Raw genomic sequence first — 27,220 nt, 5'->3', positions numbered from 1 at the left:
GGGTACTTGATGGGAGGTGGTGGGGCCTGTTGGGGGCTCAGAGAATCCCCCACAAGTAGGACTGATTAAGAAAAAAGGCGGGCTGGGGTAAAAACTAAGGGCTGAGGAGGTTGTTTGTCCTAAGGTGGCAGATAGGGGGTCCTTAAATCCCAACATCCAGTCCCACCCAGCACTCCCCCCCTTTACTTCCACACTCATCCACATCCCTTGAAGATTTTAAGTAATTTGTTCAGGATCCCAAATAATGTGACACCAGACTGAGGATTGCAACAATCGCATCTCTATTAAAGGCTGCAAAGCTGTAAAGAGCCTTTTTTTTCGACAATGATCTGCATTTCATAAGTCAGACGTGAACGGGGGGTCTGCTTCTTTAAAAAAAAAACTCACCAGGAATTAAGACAAAATTGGATTAAATTTGCATCTTGTGAGTCGTAACAGCCGGACGGTAATGGTAGAGAGGTAAAGCGTGGAGTGAGGGGTGCAATAGTTGGGTGGGAGTGAACTTGTGGATGGTAGAGGTGGGCAGAAGGGCACGCACACCCACACACACATATTTACAGTCCCAGATATGCGCACACTTACCCAGGGGGATGGGGGTGGTAGTTGGGACAGCTGGGCATAGATGGATGGTGTGGGGGAGGCTGCTCTGTATCTGTCAGGGTGGGTGTATGTTTGTGTGTATGTCTTTCTGAATGTGTCCTCTGTACATTATGGGAAAAAGTGTGCATGCATGTGCTTTTCGCATGTTCTCCTTCTGGAGTCCAGCTGTATCTAATGCTGCATTTTTTTAAGCACATTTTTATCCATTAATGTTCTCGCGTCTGGTGTGTGTTTATGCCCCTGTGTACAGTTTTGGGGGTGAGTGGTGAGTACGTGAGGGTGTGTCTGTATGGGGGAGGGCTGTTTGTGTGTGTGTGTGTTGGGGGGGAGGGTCAGCTTTCTTGTAGTCTGCACAAGTGGATGCCTCTGTGTGTGTGTAATGGCCTGTATCATACCACGCCGTATCAACCCGCACATTGTTGGCTGAGTTTCCCATCAAATGTGTACAGCATCAGCGGCACCATGACACATGACTGTGTCTGTCACACACCATAGCCCTGGACTCAGTGCAGCTGCAGTGGAATATGGATACACGCATAGGAATGCACAGGGTAGCGTGCACATGCACTTCGCCTCAACCACATGGAGATAAAAAGCATCTCATAAATCACACAGATACACACGCTTCTTCCCACGTATTTGTGCACAAACAGATATATTCCTAACCACAAAAAAAACCCAAACACCACTGTGTGCTTGAGCACAAACACGCACTGGCATGCAAACATCTTCGATAATAAGATTCTCGGGGCTCACACACACACGCAGACGTGCACATACTGAGACACAGTCAGATAATTACCTCCCTGCAAAGCAACAAATACGCTCTGCTTACAAATATAAACCACATGTGCGCAAATATGAGGATAGAAATCTTATCACATAAACACACATGCACACTTAGACCAGACCTACATGTGAAGGTGCTCTCACACACAGTTGTTTAACAGTAAATAAAGTTTATTAACCTGAGTTAATTAGCAACAACATTGTAAATCCACCCTGGGGGACCAAAAAACGGAGGAAAATAAGGAATTAAGGATGGGGAGAATTAAGCGAGTTGATCAGTAATAGAGGAGGAGGGGAAGGAGGCTTGACAGAAGGGCGAGGAGGTGAGGGGGGATGATAGGAAAGCAGGGAGGACATCGGGGCAGATGGAGGGAAGGAGGGGGGAGAAGCTAGAGGGAGACAGATGGAGTAAGAAGGAAAAAGAGGGTGAACATGGAGATGTGCAAGGTGGTTTGAATTTTTCACTGTCTGTTCTTTGTAGGGAGAGAAATTGGAGGAATAAAGAGGGAACTTTTTTTCTCAAGGCAGTAGTTCAACTTTTTGGGAAACACACTTCCAGAGAGTGAAATAAGGCGACTAAAATTAATCCAGTGTGTGCGGGTGTGGGTGTGGGTGTGGGTGTGTGAGTCTATGTGTGTGGTACCGAGCTGAAGTCAGGACCTGGTTAAACTAGTTTCGCCTGTTCTTATTTATACATATTTATGTAGTTTAGCTTAAATACATAGATACCAGGGTAACATTGGGCTATACAGGTTGAACTTAAGCCCCACTGCACAGTATTGTATTTTATCATTAAAGCTGTTTGTTTGCAGAAGTTTGTAAAGGCAAAGAAAAAACATGTGTGCTTAATTTCATTCTAACGTAAAGCCTGGGGAGTGCGGTTCATTGTCAAAGTTCAAAACATTATGGCAACACTTTTCTTCAGCACTGTGTGAATTATTTTTGTTTGACTGAATAAGTACCTTCTGTCTAGACATCTTCACAGATTGACTTTGAATTTTTGAAGTTAACCACAAGCTGAAAATTATATCCAAACTCAGTGCGCATGAATAGATTTTCACAATAAACCGCCCAAAACGTAATTAAATGCGATATGAAATGCAGCTGACTGTAACAGAAGAGAGGTTTTAGTTGGTATATTGTCTCTCTTTGGATAAACTGAACAAGTCTGCAGTGCAGCTCTATATGTAATGCATACACATGAGATTGATAGCGATCTTTTCATCTAACTCTCTGACAGAAAACAAATAAACCATATGTTTAAAAAATGTGGAATTATTCCTTCAAGTTTTTCCCTCTCTCTTTTTCTTTTTTTGTCACTGGAGATCCCTCGAGCGCTTCTCACTTCCTCTGTTGTCTCACTAGCTCCTTCTTTCCCCTCCCTCTCATTTCTTTTCACACACGCGCACAGTTTCCCACCTCGTTTTGTCACCCACCCTCCTCTGCATACCCTTATCCATCTATCTTTCTCTCTATGTCCTCCTTCCTCCCTCCCTCATTCCATTGACTTGATATCCCAGTCAGCCTTCTACCCTTGCGTTCTCTCACCTTGTTTCTGGCTAGGGAAAGTGTAAATTGTGTTGCTTTAAATACCCGTGTCTTACGCTGGCTCTAAGCTTGGTGAGGGGAGGCGTGGATGTGAGGAGAGAAAAAAAGAGGAGCAAACCACAGTTTAACTTAACGTCTGCTAAGGATAGATCGGTCTCTCCTTTTATTTTTGCAGCTTGAGTGTTTAACCTGACTTAACAGTTTAAACTCCAGATGAACTTCATTTCCCTCCTTTAACTTTGCTGCTAAGGAGATTCAAAGGTAAAAAGAACGGTCGTATCTGAATCCGAGGATTATCGGAGCCAGATTCTAGTGGCGAGAGACTCTTTAGCACTTGTATGAACCAGTTTCAACCAGCAGATGGGTTGGGTGCGCCACACTGGACTGTATCATAAAATATGTTAACCACACAAACTTTTTAATAACTCATTTCAAATACTCTAACATCTCTAGCATCCATCTTCATACCCGCTGCTTCTAACCGCACCCCTCTGACCATATAATAATGGTTTAAGTCGATTTGAGATATTGCTAAAAGATTGATAAATTATGCTCTTGCAGTTAAATTCTACACACATGGTCCTTCAACTTAATTAAGCCAAACTTTTCTTTGATTAATATTTGACCAACTGTGCTAAAAACGTCAGCATGCTCGTATACTGTACAATTCAAATAATTTGTATGCATTAGTGGAGCTTTAAATTTAAGATGCAGAGTGCCTGTTAATCATGATTAAAGCATTTTAGGCCTTATGGTCCATAAGAGTGAGATTAACCTTTATTTGTTAGCTTTCATTAATTTACACACAATGTTTTCGTGGCAAACAACAACCGGAGCCTGATGTATTGGGCGTCTGCTAAGTGCTACTGGAGTAGCTGGAAATTATGTTTTGCTCCAAGACACTCCAGCAGTGTTAATGAACGAGCTACAAGTGCAGCTTTCACATTTACCACGCCAGTTCATGGATCGAATCTGCAATCTTCCTCAGACCCTTTCACTTCTCTAACCTTTAACAAACCAGCACCCCAGATCAATAATTTTAAATGAAAATAAAAGACCGAGATATGACAAATAACCACGAGACAAACAAACGTGTATAATAACAAGGGCCGCTACATTTCTGAAAGTTAACCTCCTTGGCTCTGGGTCGTTATTTATTACAGGGGCGTGCTTAGTTTGAAACGTCGAGACATTTAATTGTTGCGCTTTCAAGTTTTGACTTCAGATTGAAGTTTGGAGAAACATCTGGGAGATAAAGTGTAATTTATGAGAAAAATGTGACGTGATGGCTTTGAAAACTTTACTCCAATTTGATTAAATGATTAATTGGTTGATATTAACTTGACCAAAAGAAAAGCTTTGTCTGGCATTTAGTGTCCCACTGATAAAAAGCGACATTTCTGGGGTTTTTCTGGTGATAAATATTCAACATTATGTAAAGGATCCTTTAAAATATGTCCACTTTAAAAGCGCGTCTCCTCACTGAAAAGTCACTAATTGGCTACTGATATTGTTTTACCAGCACAAATGTCACACTGAGCCTCAAACTCAGGTTGTCCTTGATCAGAAAATGCCAGCACACTGTGGCAGCTAGACAGCGCAAGATTGGCTAACCTGTCGTCGTTCATTGCGGTTGGCTTGATGAGTAGTGCAGTGGGACAGCCAATTTACCCAAAGTGTTCATGCCAAGTGGAGGAGCTTGTGCGATCAGCCACAAGAATTAGCCCAAGATGCTATTAAAGGAGACACTAATCCGCGGTACACTTGACCACACATTCAGCCCTCAGCCATCATGGTGCTTAGATAAACTAACCACAAGGTCAGAGCTGCAGTAAAACAGGAGAGAAAGCAAGTGAGCGACTTCCTGACATGAAGGGCTCTGGAAGTCTCTGAGTGTCTTTTGAATCCCGCTGGCAAAGAGCAGCTGTACCTTTATTATCGCTCTGAAACCCTATAGCCCAGAGGCAAACCTGAAGGCTTTTTTTGCCTGATGTTTTCTGTGATGCTGGACTTGCTGGCCAGTTTTAAAATGAAAAAAAAAAAGATGCCTATAGTTTCTCCCAGGTGCTCTCGGCTCATGTACTGCAAATGTGCGTTTTTGATGCTACATTCAGTTAGCTTGCTCTCCTCCTCTTCTGCATCCTTTCTTTGTGTGCCCCTCCTTTGCGTGTCTTGATGGGAGTTCCGCTGAAGCGCACTTAAGCAGATGTTCTTCTTGCAGAAAAAAAAAAAAAATCAATTCCACCGCCGGTGCAAGGATGCGATAACGCTCCACCCCGAATATAAACCTGTCTCCCGCTTGACAATTTGGTTCCAATTAAACTATTTATATGCGCCGTATTTTCAGGGGTGAGGAGACCGCTTTGAGGCGTATTTTCTTATAAGATGTTCCCCCACGTTGGCTTGGTCTTGTCGTCAATTATGTCATATTTTCCTTTTGGTTGAGATTAGAATGAGTGAGCACCGGCACATTTGGAAGATAGTAGGAGAGGAGAGGGTGCGAAGGGTGCACACGAGGCCGAGATACGTGGAACTTCACGTGGCAAACAAACGAAACAGCAGCGACCATGTTAGGCTTTACTTACCGTAACGAAGGACTCCATATTTTAGTATAGATCTCTGGTTCTGATTCATAATTTGTCTCCCTCATTGAATGCAGAGGAGAATTAGCCTGCACCATCACCCGTTATCAAGGGAGCACTGTTAAATACCATAATTTGAGCCAATTTGAATACTGTTACACACCCAGACAGTTCACTCTTCAGTGATTTTTGCGGTGTTCCAGTTTCAGCTACAGCCTTTAGAATCCTTTCATTATGTCGGGTCATTTATATTCTCATTCTCCTTTTCCTCTGACCTGCTCATTTCCATAATGCCTGTCCTGTTTGAGCTTCCTCTGGACCAGCCGATGCATATGCATGGCGTTAAAAACTGACACAGATATTGACAAAGGAGAGTTAGAACGCCATTAGAGGTATGAGACAGCGCTCTTGTTGTTGCTTTGACCCATCGAGAGCCACTGTCTGCCGTAGTCGCTTCATCTTTGCTGGTCCCTCAGGTCGGATGGTCCCTGGATGCCAGGGCTGCAACTGACTCATTGCTCTTACACTGGCCTCGCAGACATACAAGTAGATAGCCATTTGTCTACTTTTTTGTCCCTCTGACAGCTTGTCTGTGTGTCTGTGTGTGTGCGTATTGTGTCTGAGCTTTCAGAAAGACAGATAGAGATATATAGATAATCTGACAAGCAGAGAAAGAGATGGGCGGGGGGAGATAGAGAGAAAGAGTGAGATCGAGGCGGGTAATGCATTTTGTGGGTTTATCTGATTTGTGTGTTGGTGTGTGCTACTATTTTTGCCTGTGTTTTCATATGAGCACTGCATCTCACTGACTTGTGATGCATTTCTATCACTCAGTCTCGTGATTTTTTTTCTTCCCTCTCTCCTGTTACCTAGAAGACGACCCCTTGCAGCCAATGACCTCCGATGAGACGGTGCCCGTGGGGGGTACGGTGACATTGACCTGCCGGGTGGCAGAGAGCGACAATTCCTCACTGCAGTGGTCCAACACTGCACAGCAGACCCTGTACTTTGGAGAAAAGAGAGGTGAGAGGAAGTCAGGGATGGAGAAACTATCAGAGTATCATTAGGAGCTAATTACAAAATATGTACAAATTCTGCTAATTTACTTTGCCAAATGTGTTTTGGATCAGTGCTTTTCAAACCACTTGTGCTCAAGTCACACCAAAGGGAAGACCAAAATTTCAGTGCGCACCTTTATCCTCAAAATATGACGCAAAATAGTCACCAGTTCTTATTCGATTCGATTTTTGCCAGCTCACTTGCAGCATCTGGACTCAGCCTGACACCTGAATTTCAGATACTTTCATATAAAAGTCTTGCTGCCTCTGGTTTAGATGCAGTGCTCTTTTTAAAAAAGCCAAGATTCTCTCAGAAGGATGTTTATTTTCTAAGTGCCTCTTTAGCTTGCACCGTGTTAGCTTTAGCCAGCTTTTCCTGACAGATGACTTTCAGGCTGAGGGCTGTTAACATCCCCTGTCCAGCTGTCGAAGCCAAAAGACATTTAGCGTTTTTTTTTCCTCCCATTAGGCAGCAGATTTTTTGCACTGATGGTTATTTATAGAAAATTAGTATGTAAAAAGTACTGAACAACCTATTAGTTTATCCATAGCCTTTTGTGCAATTAAAACCTGATATCATGGCAAAGCGTGCAATAGACACGCCGTTTGGGATGCAGAAGTTGCCGTAACAGCAAGGGGAGATAATATATTTAAAGCCAAAAAGTCGCTAGTGAGCAAGGAAGGTATGAAGTAGGTTCAAGGGTCCTTAATCACCAGAAATCATTAAGCTAGGTGGCTAATATGTATATACATGTAAATGTGCTAAAAATGTCTGTTTAAACGCTTGTATTCTTGTTGGCTTAAAATAAAACATCTCCCTCTGCTGGCACTCCAGCTTACTGCAACTTCTACATGCGTGTCCATTTCACACTTAGAAGAAGCAAAGTCTGGAATGGACACGGTGGACCAGCATGTCTATTACACGTTTTGCTGTGATACGGGGTTGGCAATAATATATTGTGATAATAACATATGTTGAACACATGGACTTACCCGTGTGGACACTATTTGGGGATCAGGGGTGTCAAATTGATGTTAGTAGATCAGCCACATTTAGCAAAATTTGGTCTAGTATATTGTTGGCCCAGTAAAGACTTACTGCATAATAACATATAAAAACAAAAACACATTCAATTTTCCCTGTCTTTAAAAGTTTGGAAGTACAGGTACAATCTGAAAAAACAAAACAAAACAAAAAACATGCGTACTTTCAACATCGTGTATCAGTTTTCCATTTTTTTAAATATCATTGTTAGAAAGAAGGCTGTAAAACTGAGATCGAGTCAGACTCCTGGGTCAGATGAAATAACACCTTAGATAAAACTTCACACAAGACAATCCATTTTTAATGACTCGGAGGAAATGCTTCCTGGTGCAGGTGGAAAATATGAAAAGTTAAAAAAAAAAAAAAAAAAAAAAAAATATATATATATATATATATCTATATCTATATCTATATATATACACATATATATATATATATATATATATATATATATATATTCTTTTTCTTCTTTCTTGTATTCACCAGTCCCGCAAGACTGCCAGGACACTATTTGAGGCCAATTCTCACCCCAGTATATTCCTATTTCATGATTTGTTATAGGGAATAGCACTGATGGAATGTGCAGGGCTTACACAGCTGTGAGATAAATTTTGTTTTAGTGCGAGACCACAAACCTAAAACAAAAGTCACAGTTTGGTGAAGCATTTTAAAGCTCATGTCCTGGCTGTACCCTGCCTTTCACCCAATGACAGCTGGGAATAGGCTCCAGCTCCCCACAGGAGGATCCTTAGCTTCTTATCCAAACCTGGATAAGGAGATAAGAAAATGAATGGATGGGTTTTAAAAGCTCAGTGCTTCCCTGTTTGTGTCACAAGTAGGTATAATTGAGAAAAGGCAAAAAGGAGAATTTGTGCACTTTCTGATTGTTGCTATAGCAGACAAGCAAATAGAATTAACAGCTAACAACTGCTCATAAAGTGCTAGTGTCACAAATGAGTTGTATTTGTGAACTATAAGGATATAAATGGTGAAGTAGTGTCATCCGCCACGTTGCTCCAAGGCTTAGATTACTAGTTTTGAGCTTGAGTAATCATCGTGGCTCCAGCTTTTCCTCGCCCTACTCATTCTGTCCCTCAAGCAAAGTAAATGCTTAAAGATGAAGACACACATACACAAGTTGTCTCACACACACACACGCGCACACACAGATCATTAAGCCCCTGAACTGTTAGAGGATCAAAAAACTTGGAAAAACAATGGCTATTTTCACTTTAGCTGTGATGTGTGTTATTGCAAGGGAACCCATGTAAAGGCTACTTTAATGGTGCTTTCTAACACAGAGTGATGTCAAGAAGTTCTGGTCTGCACTTTTCTCTGTATTACCCATCAGAGATGTACGTGAGAACAGACATTAAACGGTCTTTAACCTTCCCACTCTGTAGTACAATGTGATGTCTGATTGTGCTCATGTGAGAATAGCACAGTTAATTCTCTGGTGAATTCACAGCAAATGAGTGGGCGTCATGTGTCCTGCCTCCGGCTCGCTCTACTCAGGCAGCTCCCTCACCTAAAGCAAACGGATGGAGAGAGAGTGAGGATGCCTGTGAAACTGACTGGCTGCTGTATATTTGAGAAAAGACAACTGCAGGCAAAGTCACAACCTAGCATGTGTAAAAAAAACCACCCCAGCTATAGTAACACTTGGAAGGCGTAAAAATTATGGATATGCATTGGACAGATGGCTGCACTTATGATTTTTCAACAGCTTGGTAAAATGCTTCACTAAAATGACCCCTAAAAGTGAATTAAACAAAAGGATTTCACTTCCTCTTGAATATGTCTTGGATGCATTTGCATATTGCACACTATCTCATGTATCAAGGATGCATGAAGTATCATAACTAGATGTAAATAGAGTCTATTTTGATTTATTGTAAAGGTATATGCTTCCAATATATTTGCTGAAGAATATTAATTCTGTTTGAATGGAATTTTTGGAGGACGGGTGTGCAATAAAGATGTCTCCTGCTGCAATGTTGTTGAATGAGGCACCATAATTACTTCACATAAACAGGGTCAAATGCTTTGTTCGAGAGAAGAAAAGCCTCACCGACATTAGGAGACCGAGATGGCAAGCAACATATTATTGTAATATTGCACGGTGCCAAAAGCGCTCAGTAAGTGCAACAAATGAAAACGGACGACATAAACAAACTTCTGGGGGCTAAAGTGCATCTTAGCGAAAAATTCAAACTGTTTTTAAGAAAATCTGTCGCAGTTTTTTAATAACCCATTTTGTGCCACTTGATGGGCTAACTAGCTGGTGTGCCAGGCTGGCTTTTATTGACATTTTGAAAAGAGAGACTTCCCACTCAATGATACAGTGGTCAAAAAAAAAAAATCACACAACAGACCTCGCATTTGAAAAGGGGGGGAAAAAAAAAGAGTTGCTGTTGGTGGGGTTAAAAAAATGACACTGTAAATAAGGACTGACATTAAATATGGAGTTTTGGCTCTAATCATGCCTGTTGACTGTGCTGGCTCAAACCCATGGCTCAAAACATCACGAGGAGTGAAAAGGAGCATGCCCAGCAGCTAGTTTGAGCGACATTAATAGGCTATGATTGTGAGAAAAAAAGTCGCTTTTTCTTTATTTGACATTATGACAAAAAATACTGCCTAAGTGCTGGTTAAAGACAAATACGTTTAAAAAAAAATTCTCTGAAACTTTCTTGTAGTTTGTCCATTTTCTGTAGTCCAGCATCACAGAGCAGGCTTGGCACTCGGGACTGAAAAAAGGAGAGAGTGGTACGGATGGAAGGAAGGAGTGATAGGATAGTTGGGGAATTACAAACGAGCCCGACGAGAGAGATAGAAAGCCTCCCATATGCAGTAATACACGCTTAACAGTGGAATTCAAGTAATTGAGAGATGGGGTTGAGAATTGCGAGAGTAGAGATGGCTACAGGCTGAGAAGTTTTCACTGCAAAGGGCCAGACTTTTTGAAACAAACAATTTGGAAAACAGAGAGAGGCGCGAGAGAATGGGGAACAGAGGTGGGGAAGGGCAAATTGAGAGAGCAGCGAGTCTTTACTCCAGATGGAGCTTCAACCACAGTGTAGAGATTGAAGACAGAAAGTGAGGCTCTTCTCTGCAATGATACAACACTTACAGATCGAACCCCTACTTGGGAGGGAATTGAGACGAGTATTGGAGAAGGAGGTGGTGGTGGAAAGGGAGAAGGAACCCATTGTAGTGGGTTAAAAAGCAGAGTTAAGAACCAGATCTGGGTGAATGGTGGTGCTGGAGGGGTGGAAGGTGTGAAGGGAGTTGAGAAATCTTCGACCATGTCTTTTCTTTAAAGGGCAGCAGATGGGGGAAGAAGGAAGGTAACGTCAGGTTCTTGTCTTTTTTACAGTAAAGATATAAAAAGATAAAGCAACGGAGGTATTGACAGAGTAAGATTACAGATAATGACGATAATGACGAGGCAGAAAGGAGACTGGATAGTAAATGGAAGACAACGGTTGTCTAAGAGGAAAGAGAAAGAAGATGAGAGAGCATTTTGACTTTTAGCAGATGCTATTACCGTGATCGAAGCATTGAAAAGCAGAAAAGCATGTCCAAGATGCACAAGGAAATGGCCTTGAAGGACTGATTGCAAGAATTCAAATGAGAGGAGACCTTTTCTTTTCATTGGTAGTTGTTGAAATGTATGATTTCACCTCCTAAGTCTAGTCATTTGAATTTCTCATAACGCCATTTTAGTTTGCTTAGGATAAATGCTTGCACTGTTTTATGTGGTATCACCTGGCGTTTTCTGTCATTAGTTTTAAGCAGGTAACAGTAAGGCTTTTACTGAAAACAGCTGGAAACAAAGCTTATGAGATTTAATGAAACAGTGATGTAGTATAGTGGAAAATAAAAACACTGAATAGCATGATTCAAACCAGAAATTTCACATTTAGATTCATCACTGAATAATAGAATAATAGAAATCATTTTCAGGCCAGTTTTTGTGTAACTGAGCATACCGCAGCATTTTCTCCCTGCTTCTCTTCCTTATGAACGACTCCTTGACAGCCACTAACCTGAGCTGCCCTCTGATAAAACTTATTCTTAGTCCCATTCCTCCAAAATGACAAGAAAGCCTTGCTCAAAACTTTTGTACAGCGCCATATATATTTCAAGAAAGTGTCAAAAGCTTGCAGTGTTTAATTATAACAGTAATTTGTGAAAATGTTCTTCATCTTTCAGTTAACGCCCTCCACACATTACCATTCCCCAAAAAATCTTTCTTGGTAGTTCGCTGTAATTGTCGAGCCAAGAAAGAAAAAAGTCAGTCAGATTAAAAAGGTTAAATGAAAGGATGCTTGGCTTTAAAAAAGTGCAGTATGAGAGCGGGAAAAGAGTGACTAAAAATTCCTCAGTTGTCCAGTTTGGATATGATAGATAGAAATGAGGCAGCAAGTCATCTACGCGGTTGGCCCAGACAGTAAAGCGCAGGCAGTGCACTTCAGAACTGAGACAGCAAGACATAGATGGATGAGAGTGAGGAGAAAAAAAGAAGGGCATATCAGAACAGGAGTAAAAAAGCGGAAAAAATTAGAGATACGATTGAAAAAAAAAATCAGAGGGGAGGAAAAGAAAAGGAGACGAGAACGGGGAATGAGAGAAATCAGAACTTCTCACCATCATGTTTCAACATAGCACAGCATGCAGCAGGCTTTGTAGCGGGAGGGAGTGAGGGATGAACGAACAGCATGGTGAGCGATAAAAGAAGAAGCACAAGAAAGGACGAAGCAAATGATGAGTGACAACTCCTTACAGAGATGGCCACCACACAGACTGTGGAACTGACGAAACTGCTCTGTGACAAAATCTGAGATGGCAAAGGAGAAAAAGGAATAATCAAAGATGGAATGACGGATGCTTGTTTTTCTTTAAACAGGTATCCCTATTAAAATGAAAACCTTGCCGTTGATGCATACATGACAGTTTTACCATCATTAAAGTAAGGAGAAGAACAGGAGGGGAGGAGATAAAGAGAGATGTGATGAAAAAATGAATGGAGGGGATGAGGACAGAGTGGTAGATGTGACACTATAGAGAGAGCAGAATTGGGTTTGTAAAAATGATACAGGGAAAGTAACTTGGAAAGAGACCTTGAATTCAATTTATAAATACATTTTTATTCACAAGTAATGTGAAAAATGAAACATCTAAGCCCATGCTGTGATATATGAAATGTTGGCGTTGCTGGCATTATCACAGGGTCACATCAACTCAATCCAATTCTCCATGGTAGATTGAAAGCTCAAGCTGACTTTTATCATTAATCACTTAGCCAAAACCATTGATATCAGTTAAATTTGACCCTGCTTTGCATAGATGAGAGGTGATACAGAGAGGCAGTGACACAGAGAAGGGAACAGAGAAAAGGGGCACATTTTTTTAAAAAAAAAGCACAAATCCTTTTTAGAGCTTCATGGAAGTGAATTGAAAGAGAACACTTTAAAAAATAGAGTAAAAGAACAAAACTGAGGAAACCAGTCTGGTTCCAGTGGAGCAGAGCTAATGAGAGTTCTGCAGCTACAACAGCCCAGATAAAGATGAAGCAAAACAGGAAATTAATTGTTGAGGGACATAAAGCCCAGTTGTGTTTATTAAAGCAGATACAATTACAAAAAAAATGCTTTTTACAGCTAATCCTGTCCTGCATTAATCCAAGCGTGAACATTTAGTGCAGAGGAGCCTGTCACTGCATGGCATAAATAAATGATCTGATAACTGTAGCCAACACAGGATATTTTGATACATTTAAGGCCTTAATTTGAGATCATTTATTTTAAGACCCTTTTAAGGACTCACATATACCCTGGAGGGAACATGTGGGAGTGAATGGATGGATGGATGAGTGAAAAAAAAAAGACCTTTTGCTGCTAATAGAAGAGATTAGCCAGCTAGGAAGGCATGAAAACAGATGGGTTCATACATTAATGCTGAACTGTCAGGAGACAAGCCAGGGGAAAGGAGGGGGGCAGAGATACTGAGACCAAATGATGGACATAAGGGAGTTAAATATTCACAGAAAGTTGCTTCGGTCTGAGAACTTTCAGTTTGTTATTTTATCAAAAACAAGTCTTAAGTGGAATTGTTTCAGTACATCTGTGAAAGGTCACTTAGTCATTTCTTACAGTAGCTTTATATAGAGTCACTAAGTTTTAAAAAAATAGTTGTGAAACTTTGTTTTAGCGTGCTTGACATAGTTGTTTGGTCGTCTGAACTCCCGGCTGTGGGGTGAGCTTGCTACAGTATAGTTAGCAAGACCACCGGAAGGCAGGATGAGGCTGAGCGACTTGTGTATTCTGTCAGAAAAGAGACAAACCTGTGAGCATCCTGATAATAATTTTTCATACTTTATTGTTCATTTTGAAACCCTAACCTCTGGGGGACCTTGCATCGTTTTCCCACAGTACACTGTGACATCCTTGGGATTAAATAAATGTTGCGGTAAATGAGCAAAATTCCCCCAAATTCAGAAAAAAATAAATAATTTTAAAGTGAATAAAAATGAGCTCAGAGGCAGAACTTTCAATAAAATTATACAAGAGTGAGAGTTTGATTATAATATTGCCTCCTTGTTTCCCCTGATACAGACTTCTCTCCTGCGGTGACTTTCTCCAGCTTGTCGGCTCAGTTTTGTGGTTTTGGTTCATAATCTTTTTTTCAGTTTTACTTCTGATGGAAACACCTGACAGGAGCAGGTGTGACAAGTCTATGACTCAGTTGCCCCATTGCAATTAGATAGACAGTTTAATAGACAGGAAATGCAATATAAAGGAGTCAAAATTATTTTGCATTTCCCCCTATATTATGTAACAAGCAGTCATAATATAAAAACAGATTCTTCTTCCTTATTTGTCTTAGGTTAGAAGGACCCTAACATTACTACTAATAAAATAAAATGTGATATGATATCCAGTTCCAAGCTATGGAAGAAGTTGCTTGAAGGAAAAGGCATTAAGCATTATAACTTGTTGCACTGACATTGACCTCTCTCTCCAAAAGTCATAGTCCAGTGGGAATGTAGTGCTGTATTAATCAATCAGTGTTGGAACTGAAACTGCAGAAATGATCCAGCGAAACAGACAAAAGTGTCCGCATGAAGAAAACCCTATCATTAAAAGCAGGCAAGAGCGTAATCAAACATCACTCTTGCATAATGTGATTGAACGCTCTGCCTTTGAGCTCATCTTGCCATTTTTTTTAGATTGACTTTTAATTTATTTCTTTTTGTTCAATTCTTGTGGGATTTCATTGAATTATCATTTAATCACATAAACATCTTTTTGTTCATTGCTTTATTTGAACTGCAGTCCAAAAGCAACAATTTTCATCGTGTATACTGTGAGGCAGAGAAAAACTGAAACGGGAATGTGCTGCTTCTACATTTCACTTGAGGCACTTTTCCACTTTGTTTCACCATAAGTTGTATTTTTATGAGAGAAATTCAATTATGTTATGCGCCAATTAGCGTTTAACTAGCTAGACAGTTATATTAAGCACAAGCTTAAAATGTGAAATGATCTTAATGCGTTTCTACATTTGCCAATGAGTTTCTCTTGTAACAAAAAACAGTGTTATACACATTGTGCTTCAGAAATGTCTTAACAGACTAAATAGCAGTAGGACAGAGCTGAGCTTTACATTCCCACAGAAGTGAAATTAAATAGCATCTCGGAACGATTTCAAACATTAAGCACAAACTCTGAAATGCATATTGGGTGACGTCTCCAAAAATATGAAGATTGGTTCCCTCCATTTTGAAAGGATTATATGACAACAGAACAAATTAGACACTTTATATTTACGTGCTACCCAATGATTAACCTTCAGCCTATGAAATAAGGATTAATAGGGATAGTTCGTTTGGTTGGTTGCGATTAAAAAACAAACTCTGTAGGGGGAAAAAACAGCTGAGTCATACTAAACTGTGTTGTATGATTGACAAAAGTGTTAAAACTGCGCAGCCTAACACGTATGTGGAACTAGGTCAGGTTTTTCCAGCCGTTTCTCCACCGCATCGCACACTTACTATTTCCTCTATTTTTAAAATAGATAGAATGGCTATGATATTTTAAGATGTCTTTATTCCATTCAGCTTTATGGCACCATGTTTGCAGCGTAGTTAGCCCTCATATGCTTTACAGCGTAGAATAATAAAAAGAGGCCGGCGGCATAAATACTCAGTTTAAGATTTTGCAGGCACATTTCCTTACCAGAAAGTTGTGTATATGCTCTCAGTCCATCTATAAATTTATTTATTTGTGATGTGGCTTCCTTCCTTCCTTTCCATAAAAGCATATGAGCAGACATCAGACAGCTATCATCTGCCTCGGTGCAATTTAACAAGGTAATGGCTCTCTGGTGATTTACAAACCATGGTGGACAGGAAGGGCTTGTGCCTTGTGGGAGGGTGTGTAGTAGGAAGACTTTAACTGTGGTGAAAATGACTGTAACTTGTACATCATTTCATTATAAACGCACACTAAGCACTTTTAAAGTTTACAGTGTTGAGCAATCTTAAGTGAAACGAGCACAGAATTATTGAAATTGATTGCATGAGCTCCCCACTCAGCCTCTCACAGATGGAGACAAACTGACAATGAGTGCTCACAACACAGCGCGAGGCGGTACTCCAAATGCAGCGCATGAGATGCTTTTTTGACATTTTCTGAAAAACTATTGATCCACATCGCATCAGTCAGAGTTTTCCTGGTGTCTTGGAAGGCTCTCTTGAGAATGTATTAACAACAACCATCACAGGACCGAAAGACTGCAGGAGATGCTTTTGAAATCCAGCACTTGAAAGATGGCTTTTTATACAGTTTCTCTTTGTATTATTTGAACTCTTATTTTTCCGTGTGTCCTTAAAATAATCAGCTATACTGGCAGATAAGCACGAGGAGAAGAAAGAGAAAGGCACATAGGGAATTCAAAGTCAAATATACAGTCATATTTTTCAGGTTAATGAAGTAAATATATGAAGAAATTCACTGTGTGATTCGAAAATTGGCCTTTTGCCACTCACCCTCAGAAATAAAATTAAATGAATAAATCACACATAAAGCAGTGCAGGCATACACATGCCGCTACTGTATTTGTTTAATTTTTATCTTTTCTTTTTCTTGGATTGTTTTTTTTCTCCTTTATTTTTAAATCAATAAAGTGACATTTTGCCACTTACGACCTTCCTCAGGTTGCGCTGAACCCTGATTCATAGAATTATAAATAAAAAGCTGAAACTGAGAGTTGTGACTGTGAACATCTCATCTTTATAATGTAATATTTCACCAGCACATCATTAGTGCAAGTGTGTTTTTCCTTTTGTTCTTCTACAGTTTAAAGCCTGCCTTCAATATAAAAGAGCAGAGCCTCCCTTTAAGGAATTGTTTGGCATTTGGGGAAATAGGCTTCTCACTTATTTGATGATCAGAGGATCTATACCATTAGAATACTAAAAAAATGAAGCCAGCAGCTGATTATTGTAGCGTAGAAAAAAGACAATAACTTCAGACTTTGCTTTGCCCAAAGTAAAAGAAATAATGCCTCTAAAACCTCATATAAAAAATTGTTTTATATTATGTTTTTGTCATTCTCAAAATCACTCTGAAGTCATTGTCTTAGTCATACTAGAGTAAAAATAGAACCTTATAGCTGGGAAAAAGTGTTGGCTGTCTGGTAATTATATTGAAATTTTCTTGCAAGTAGCTGTGGTGACTGCCTGGTTGCCCAGAGGTTGAGCATGCAGCATCGTCTGCCTCTAGGCAACAACTTTTAATCACAAGGTGATTGCATGGGTCGAAGGTTGTGAAGCAGCCTGTATCCAAACAGCCGTGGTCTCACCCAGACTGACCGTGATCGCTCTCAGAGAGATTGCCGAGGGTTTGCAAATAACTGCAAACTAATTTATAAGTTCAAACACATTGCCAAGATGTTCCAGTCAGTCTTGCATTCAGTCTGAGTCTGCACCAATCAGCACAACTTCTCTTGTAGAGTCAAGTGGTTGCCAGCTGGCTTTATTCTGGTTATAGTCTTTTGTAGAAGCAAGGCTGCTGAGCAGTTCTGTATTTTGCAGTTAGATTGCGTTTCTGCAGCATTGATGTTATTATTTGTGCAGGAATTTCAGAATTCGTTCTTCGAATGTAAATTTTTATGAATTTAGATGGCAACAGATTTCTGATTCTTGCAGATTAATCGGCATTATAACAGATTTTATCACTGTCTTAATGCATCTCCAACCTCTGTTTTCCCTAGTGTGACTGTAGCATTGTTCATCTTTGGACAAAACTTGTAACAGGTTTGTCAAGTGGTGAAAAGTTGTCTCTTTCCAGGCTGCAGATGCAAATACATCAATGACACATTAGTTTGGGACCATTATTTATAAATTAACATGATGTGTTGTTGTAGTAGGTTGTGAATATAGCAAATGAAACCCTAATCCGTTCAGAAAAGAGTCTACTGAGGTCAGAGAACACATGAGCATTACAGTTGGTTTCCCCATAGACTTTGACACAAGGTGCAACCAGGAAAAATTCAAGGTGAAGTCACGTATGCAGCGACTTCACTTCACAGGAAACCTCGTCAAGGGTAAATCTATGGTGTTGATGTTTTTGGAGGCATGCAAAAAAAGCCTTTTCCTTAGTAATAACAAACCACGTGAGAAATTCTCACCCTTATAAAAAGAAGATGAAAAGAAAAAGAACTGTATCAACTAGCAGTCCAGTCAAAACACTGTGGGACATAAAGGAACATCAGGCGAAAATAATCTCACTTTACTTTGCATGAATCTGATCTTTTGACTTAGAAAATTGAGCAAGTTAATGATAGCATGCAGACATTCAAAAGCAGCAGGCTGACAGTGACAGCTATTATGATAACGATTGTCTTGACTTCTTTTTTCTATAAAGGTGAGGGAAGTTGAGAAAATATTCTGTGCTTTATTGTTATACTTCATTCTGATGTGCTTCCTTTTTAATCCTTTTGGACCGGGCAGCCAGCTGAAGCTATGTCTTCGCTAGGGTCTTAGGATGTGTCATCGGTCAGTGTTATTTGCAAGAAATCCCCAATGGACATTTTTCACTACTGTAAAAACTACATGGGAGGATTTCATTGGCATGTTGCTTGAAGCCGCTACACCGTTGGGGACATTTCTCTCTCAAGTTTCAACTGGAACTAATGCCTCCCTGCTTCAGTTTGCACCACCTTGGGCAAAGTTTAGTTCATCTGCCTCAGCTTGCTTCTTTCCATTGATTTTGCATACATTCATGCCGCTGCCTCTAAATTACTATTTTTGAAATCTGAAAGTAGGGTGAGAAGGACAAGTGAATCTAGAGGCAGCAAAAGGCAGTGGGAAGGATGGCAAAGTAGATAAAACAGACAGGGGTGTGCGTTTATCAAGCGTTTCGTAGTTGGCGCACTGATCCAGGATCAATTGACGCTCTCAGATCAGTGGGGACGGCATGATCAAGGGAAGCCTGTGGTCACTGAACCCAGATCAGCTGTTGTTAGGATGGATAATTAGGGAGCTGGAAAGAATATTCAGAAACAGATGGCAGGATGGGTGAGACGTGTGGGAGAAAGACAGAGAGAGAAGAAAGAAGAGAGGCTGTCTCTTTGGATGAGAGTGTGAGCTAAATGCCTGAAATGTAAAACAAAATGGGAAAATGAGAGAGTGATGGAGAGGAAGATGGGGGGTGGACAGGAGAAGTGGAAAGAGAAGAACAAGGCAGGGTTGGAGAAAGAATGGATTGATGACAAGAACAATTGTGACAGACGCAGGAGGGAGGGGTGAAATGCTGATTCGGTTTGAACCGAAGAGGAGGATAAGGACACGGAGAAGCCGGGTGGAAGACAGAGGCAGAGATATAAAAACTATATATGAAAAAAAATATTAGTCTGTAACTTATGTACTTTTTTTCAACAACACGGGTTTCTTTCCTGTTGTGCCAATAAAGCAAATTTGAATTTGAAAGAGTTCTCAGCATAGTGGAAACTTGGCTGGAAAGGCATAAAGAAGCAGATGAAAAAAAATATACATGGATCTGCACTCGGTATGTGTTGCGAGAGAAACCTCACTACCAGCCCACCCCACCCGAATGTTTGAAGTTGAAAGAGCATGAGGAAGATTGAAGGAGGAGGAAGAGGAGGAGGTGCAGGAGGAAGATGAGTAGGCGAAAATAGCTACTGTGACCAGATCAACAGTTAGACCTTTGGGGGAGTATCAACTCTCGAGTTTGAGCGGCAGACAAGAACCAACGTCTGGTCAAAGAACTACAAACACACACACAAAAAGCACAAGATGAAAAGACACCATCAGCACGGATGTAAAAAATATGTGTACACTGATAAACACATCTTGTACTTGGTATGTAAGAGCGCACAAAGGCTAAATCTATCCACCCGATACCATTTAGAAACCACTTACACTTGTTTAGGCTAGTAGCACAAGGGTTTCTTGATCCTGTATATAGCTATTTAGTAATAAATTGTGAGGAAGTTTTACACAATAATGTGCATTTCTTTGTGAATACAGTCGAATACTATGAATGCTACTAACGCATGTGAGGAAAAAGTAGATACTTTTATAGTATGCAGCCTTTCTTTTCTTTGACAAAAGAATCAGACAGAAATTTTGAAATAATAATCTAGAATTGATTGCTGTTGATTGCATTTAGGCTTTAAACGTTGTTGATGAGCCACTGTTACTGCGAGCGATTTAGTGATAAATCCCATCAGGCCGACGTTTCATTCAAGAGCATTACTATAACTGTATGGTGCAAGGAGCAGGGTAATTGGGACAGAGCTGATATCGTGTCTCCGTTGTTCACAGTGACACCTTGGCAAGGACACAAATTATACTTTGCGGTAGTAAACTGTTTATGGAGTTTGCAGTAGAAACACTAAAACAACAGTATAGTTGCAACTAAAAAGCAGATAATATGATTCTTGCTTGCTAGATTTTATCACTGAAGTGCTTTTATTAGAGATGGCGGTAGTTCTACTGTAATAATACTTGATGTGAGTCCTGTACTGTGATTAATGTGGAAATTTCTTACTCTTTAGTGCCTATGTGTGTGTGTTTCCATTGCACCTCTGGACAAAGTGTGGCTAAAGCATGAAATCCCTTTGTGAATGCATGTAATTGTCTGTAGCTGTTAGTAATTGATACAGAATTAAGATTTAATTATGCATTTTGGTTATTGATTTTTGTTCCTGTTTATCATATTGTGTTTCCTCCCTGAAATTTGTGAAGCTTTAGAATGAAAGGTGAAATACCTGATGGAGCGCAGAATAAAAAGTGACACGGTATGCGGTGTTAAACAAGTGAAGTGCATCTGCAGAGGATCAGAATATACTGTGTATTAATCATAAATGTTAAGTGCTGTCATGTTTTCAATATGAGATTTTAATACAAAAGTATTAAATGATTCTACCCAGGAATGGAAAAGAGGCTGGCAAGAACAGACATCTACATGGTAGCATGTTCTCCTTCTGAAACACTTAATTATTTCAGCTTTATTACTGAGAATTCATGGTTATTGTCTGGTTAGCAGATGGCTCTCTGTGCTGCGAAACCTGTGAGCTGCAGCTGAAGCTGCTACGCTGAAGAACCCAGTCAGAGGCACAAAAAGGGACTGTAACAAATTCAAAAGGAGCCTTTGTTACAAATTGGAACAAAATACTGCGCAACAGTCTCTGAATTCAACCAGAAATAAAAGGGAAATCAACAGCTGTATATTTCATCACTTCTAAAAATGCATCTTTAACTCTGGCTTCCTAATACTGGTGCATGCAGCAAAATGTTAAGCTTGAAGACTGCATGCTCCTGGGAAACATAGATAATAAAGGGAATACTTTATTCATTTGGTGGAAACTGAAGCCAGAGATGCACAAAAGAAATACCAGCTGGACTTGTTGATTATTTTCTTTTACCAATATTTTACAATAGACTGCATAGAAAGACGCACATTGCTTCCAGGACCTATTGGTTTATCAAACCCTGTTTTGAAGCCTTAACTTGACTGTCCCCCTTTTGCGTTTTTAAAATCCTGATGCAACGAGTGAGGGGTGGATCCAAATGACAAAGCGAGGACCCTAACATGGTAGTGACTTACCCATCACAAAGAAGCTTCTTCCTAAATCAAACACTGTTTTATCATCTGTTTTACTTCAAATCGAACAATACGTTTTTAAATTGAAGCTGGTGTTGTTTTCAATAAGGCTAATGATTGACTTCATAAACTGATAAGGGAAGCTTTTACTGTGGCCCTAAATCAAGTGATGGCCTTTTTTAAAATAGATTTTTAAGCATTTTTTGCAGCCAGTGGATTTGCCGCCTTCTGACCATTTATCAGAATGTAGGTTTGAGGCGCTTCTAAATTAGCTCCATTTTTCAGACCCAGAGGCTACGTCCATCATTGATATGCAGTGTATTTTTTTGCCCTTTTGGCCTCCTGACAGGCTGCTAACGCCAGGCTATGTTTCTGTCATATATCCATACCATTGAGAACGTTAACATCTTAATCTTTGCAAATAGTGCAGAGTTTTGGATATTCTGCTTTCTAAACATTCAGATTCAGCAGAGGAGACTAGAGCACTGCCTTCCATTGGTTCAGAAAGTTTGAAAAATGTCTGTGTGTGTTCAAAGTTGTGAAGTCTAATCTTAGATGTTCAGAGTTTCATGTCTGTCCAAGCTTTGGATGTGTTCCAAATGTCAGCCACCTAACAAGTTCTGTGAGAAAATGAGCAGGGCTTCACTTCTGAGCTATATTCCTCTACCATAAAGCAGGCACACTCGTATATAACGTTTGCGCCAATCCAGTTTATCTCAAAACTAAGAAATTCATTATATCCCTTAAGCGAAGGAACAAAAACCAAACATCAGCGTGTGACCTATTGACAGACTATTTATGTTGCCCACATCAGCAGGGCACGGCACATGTACAATTTTCAGGGGCTTCTGGATCGATACGTCCCCGTAACTAGATATCATATCGTTTTTGAAAATCCATCACACCTGTACTGGCAAGAAATATACATCGTTTATAATGAAAGAAGAAATAACCCCCCAAAAAAGAGAGAGTGTAAGAGCCTGGAGTCTGGAATGATTAGAAATGGGTGAGATGTAAGAGAGAAAGACGAAGAACAAGATGTGGGGGTGGGGGGATGAGTAGAGATGAGGGGAAGAGAATTAAGGAGACTGATAGTTGAGCACAAGGTCCAGGGGGCATGGATAAGTGTTTGTGTGTGTCTGTGTGTGTGCGAGAGTGAGTGACCGTATGCCTCACACACCTACACACACACCCACACAGAGAGGGTAGCTCATGAAGACAAATGTAGTGACCTTGCTTAGTGATAAGGCATGAAGATAAAGTAGTGTTGGATGAAATAACGGAAAAAATACCAAGAGAAACAAAGGTGTGTGTGTGTGTGTGTGTGTCTGTGTGTGTGTGTGTGCGCATGTGTGCATGTGTGTGGGAGTGCACAAGACAAAGACGGGAGAATAGACAGATGGAGAGATGAAGAGAAAGGGTGATAATAGTGAGACAGAAAGAATGACAAAAGGGTGATGAGACAAGCAGCCACAGATGTGGCTCAATACCGAGAACGCCAGATAAACAATAAGAAAAGAAAACAGAGGCAAGACAATATGAAACTTGACACACATGTTTGGACTGACCTACCTAATGCTCTCCCTTCAAGATTTCCAAGATAAAATAGCTTCTTACCCCCTGAAACTCTTGTTTTTGCTGACCACTAGTAGTTTCTGCAGGGTTTCACCTAATACACTGAAATCACTGATAAGTGTGATTTGTTAGAGGTGCAAGATCAACAGGAGCAGGTTAACAGTGTTGCCAAGTTAGCTGTTTTCTTCCTAGTTTTTGTGCCTTTGCTCTTTTGTAAACATGTTATAGTGACACAAGTATTCTGCTTGGGCTGGTGTTAGAGGAGAGGAGAAGTATATTTTTTAAAATAAGGTGGTCAACCAAAGAGCCAGACAGATATGTAAATAAGCTGTACATGTACCTACCCCCTGCCTTGAACTTTAGCTTGACCATTTAAATTCAATTTTTCTTTCTCTAAAAACCATTTTAGCAGAGTGGGTAAACTCAGTTTTTGGATCCTTCCATGACTCTTCCACCACAGCTCAAATATGTTTTGTTTTAATTACAGGTGAATAATTTGAAGCAATTTAAACACTTTATAAAATTATAATAGCTTAAGCTGAAGCTAGCTAACTTTAATTTTTGACCTGAATCAGCCAAGAAAAGTTCTTCTGCAGGCAGTCGGTGTGTCCTGCCAGGAGGTCCCTCCAAAGCAAGCCTTGACTCTTAGCAAACGTCTTGGTCGGAGAGCAGGGTGATTATATGGTCAGTTATTTTGACTACCCTTTATAAATGAGTGGGCAGGGTGCAGTAACATGAATTTTAATGGTCTCCAGAATATTAAAAACCTGCACATAATTACCAGTAATAGTAAACACTGCCTAAAAAGTTTGTCTCAAAATGAGATTTAAAAATTCATGTTATGGGTAGAGAAAATACTAATTAGGCACACTTACATCTTTACTATGATAACAAGTAGATATCTCTCTCAACACCCATTTGAGGCTGTTGAACCTCTGCTGTCCAATTTTTTATTTTATTGAAAGGCTTTTCAAGTGAAAGCACACATCCACTACTCTTTGTATTGCTGTGGATCTTGGACTCAGCCAGGGCAGCCCATTGTCACTGATTCTATTCATAATTTTTTCATGGACAGAATTTATAGACGCACCTGTGGAGGGTGTCAGCTGCCTTGGTCTCAGAATGTCATCTCTGCTTTTTGCAGATGATGTGGTTCTGTTCAATTCCATTTTATTTTATTCATGTAGCGCCAAATCACAACAACTGTTGCCTCAAGGTGCTTGTTACCCTCATCAAATGACCTCCTACAGGGCAGTTTCCAGCTGAGTGTGAAGTAGCACCTCCAGGTCTGGTTCTCAGCTCCGACTTTGTGTTGGAATTGAGTTGCTGCCCAAGTGGAGTAGTATCTGTCATTCACAAGAGAGCAAAGGAGGGTGTGTGGTACTGGTAGACATAGTGACATAGTGAAGTGAAATCTGAGCAGGGGCGGCCGTGGCTCAGGGGGTTGGGACGCGTATCTGCAACCGGAAGGTCACCGGTTCGATCCCTGGGCTCTCTGTCCTGGTCGTTGTGTCCTTGGGCAAGACACTTTACCCTACCGCCTACTGGTGTTGGCCAGAGGGGCCGATGGCGCGATATGGCAGCCTCGCCTCTGTCAGTCTGCCCCAGGGTAGCTGTGGCTACAACTGTAGCTTGCCTCCACCAGTGTGTGAATGTGAGAGTGAATGAATAGTGGCATTGTAAACCGCTTTGGGTGCCTTGAAAAGCGCTATATGAAATCCAACCCATTATTATTATTATTTCCATCCTCATCTAAGGCAACTAGCTGTGGTTAGTGACCAAAATCTCAGTCATTCATTCCCAAACCACTTCAACCACCAGTTGACTTCAAAGTGGGATGTTTTGGGCATGCCTAACCTGGAGCAGGCTCTGGGGTAGACCCAGGACAAATGGATAGAATAGCTTAGATAGCACAGTGTCCCACCAGAAGAGCTGAAGGAGGTGACTGGGAAGAGGGTAGACTGAGGCCCTCACGACTAGGACTCGTAGAAGCAGTATATGATGGTTGGAAGAATGGATGGATCCTTCTAAGGATTGAGATCCTTGTCTCGCTCTTATAATGATTCTGTCTGCACTGACTTTCCATTTTATTGTAGTTAAACTAACATAGCTGTCCTAGTTTGAAACTGGGGGAAAACACAAAGAAGAACTTGCTAAAAAAACAACTTTGAATGTGAAAACAAATCTGACTATTCACTGTACTTAAGCATGGTGGCTTTTTCCAGGTGTCTGCTTTATCACAGCCTGCTTGTTTTACGTTTAGCCATTATTTGCAGAGAGCCAGCTCTGCACAGAGAACAAAGCTGAAAAGTTTTTCTTGAGACAGAGAGATAGACAGATATACATCTAGATAGACAGACAGATAGGAAGCAGGGAGACCGGCAGCAATCACAGTGCACAAACACTGCAGAGGTCAATGCTATCACGGAAACGAGCGGTTATTTCGTAGCATTTCATCATCATCATCTATCTCGGTCGCTTGCGCTCTCTCCCTCTTTCATGGCTGGATTTCTCATTGATGACAAAGCCATTTATGTCTCTCTTATTCCCCCTTCTCGCCTCCCTCCTCTTTATCCCCCTCATTCCTTTTCCTCTCCCTTCTGTTCCTTCTGGTTACTCTCTAACTCTCCTCGCTATTTATGCTTCCTCTGTTTTATTTTTCAGCTTTTTTTTCCCCTCTTGCACTTTTCCTCGTCTCTCATTCTCAATTTGCGTCTCCTTTCCATTCTCTCTTTGCTCTTTGTCTTCCTTTGCCTCGTTTGCACTTGCATCTCTATTTTTTACTCCTCTCTCACCTCATCTTCGTCACTCCTCCTTCTCCTCTCCGTCTTACATCATTTTTTCTTTCTCTAAACACCTCTCCCCCTCCCTCCTCCTTCTTTTCATTTTACCTTTCTCTTTCCCATGATTTAAATTCTGCGGATCATCTTTCTTACTTTCCTCTTTGCTTCTCACTCTGCCCTTCCCCTCCTTGCTCATCCTCCTTAGCGCACTTTCTTTCTCTCTTCCCACCTCCTGTTTTCCTCACTTCGGCTCCACCACCCCTTTCATTATTGTTTCTTTTCGTACTTTTTTCAAACTTGTGCGTTTGCTGTTCCCCCTCATATACTCCTTACAAACATTTATCAGCCTTTTCTTTCCTTCATCTTCACCATTACCTTCTTAACTATTCATTTCTCTTCTCTCCCTATGGGTTCCTTTCTAACCCATTCCCCTCCTTCTAACTCCCATTTTCTTGTTCTTTCAGTCTTTCTCCCTACTGTCTCACCTCTTGCACACCCTCCTCTCCATCACCATCCTCCCTGCTTCACTTTATTTTTTTTAACTGTCTGTGACGGTATTCTTTCTTCCCATACCTCTGTCACCTCCCTCCTTTTTCGTAATTTCTTTTCTTGCATCCTTTTTTCCTTTCCATTCTTGCCTCTTTCCTTTTCTCTGCTGTGTTTGATCATGCTCCCCTCTCTTCTGTCTTCTTCCTTTTTTTATTTCTTTCCCTTTTACTTCATTAAAACAAGAAACCCATATATAGCAGTCACTGAAAAAAACACTATTTAGCTCTCTAACTAAAGTTTAAAGGCAAAAATAACTGATAAATTAAACAAACACAGCTAATACAAGCTAAATCTCCTCAAACACTTCATAAAGTACATTTTCTAATAATTGATATTCTCTTCCTCAGCGCTGAGAGACAACCGCATCCAGCTGCATCGCTCGACATCCACCGAGCTTTCCATCACCATCTCGGAGGTGCAGCTGTCTGACGAGGGAGAGTACACCTGCTCCATCTTCACCATGCCAGTCCGCACCGCCCGCGCCACCGTCACAGTGCTAGGTGGGTCACAAAAATATGTATAAAGTACACATTATCAGTCACTCTTCATGTTG

At 40.6% G+C, this 27,220-nt stretch overlaps 1 protein-coding gene across 8 annotated transcripts in view; it reads left to right on the top strand.

Moving 5' to 3' along the window:
* cadm3 (cell adhesion molecule 3) overlaps positions 1-27,220 on the top strand; it is a 96,988-nt gene that overhangs the window by 30,255 nt on the left and 39,513 nt on the right. For all 8 annotated transcript variants that reach the window (XM_025900158.1, XM_005476741.4, XM_005476746.4 and 5 more), the window contains exons 3-4: positions 6,393-6,542; positions 27,015-27,167. In XM_025900158.1, coding sequence (XP_025755943.1) covers positions 6,393-6,542; positions 27,015-27,167 — 303 coding nt within the window. The remainder of the gene's footprint in view (positions 1-6,392; positions 6,543-27,014; positions 27,168-27,220) is intronic.

The sequence above is a fragment of the Oreochromis niloticus genome, linkage group LG18 (genome assembly GCF_001858045.2).
Source record: "Oreochromis niloticus isolate F11D_XX linkage group LG18, O_niloticus_UMD_NMBU, whole genome shotgun sequence".
In the NCBI taxonomy this organism is placed as follows: Eukaryota; Metazoa; Chordata; class Actinopteri; order Cichliformes; family Cichlidae; genus Oreochromis; species Oreochromis niloticus.
The sequence above is the reverse complement of the archived record's forward strand: the minus strand, read 5'-3'. Positions and strand labels throughout refer to the sequence as shown.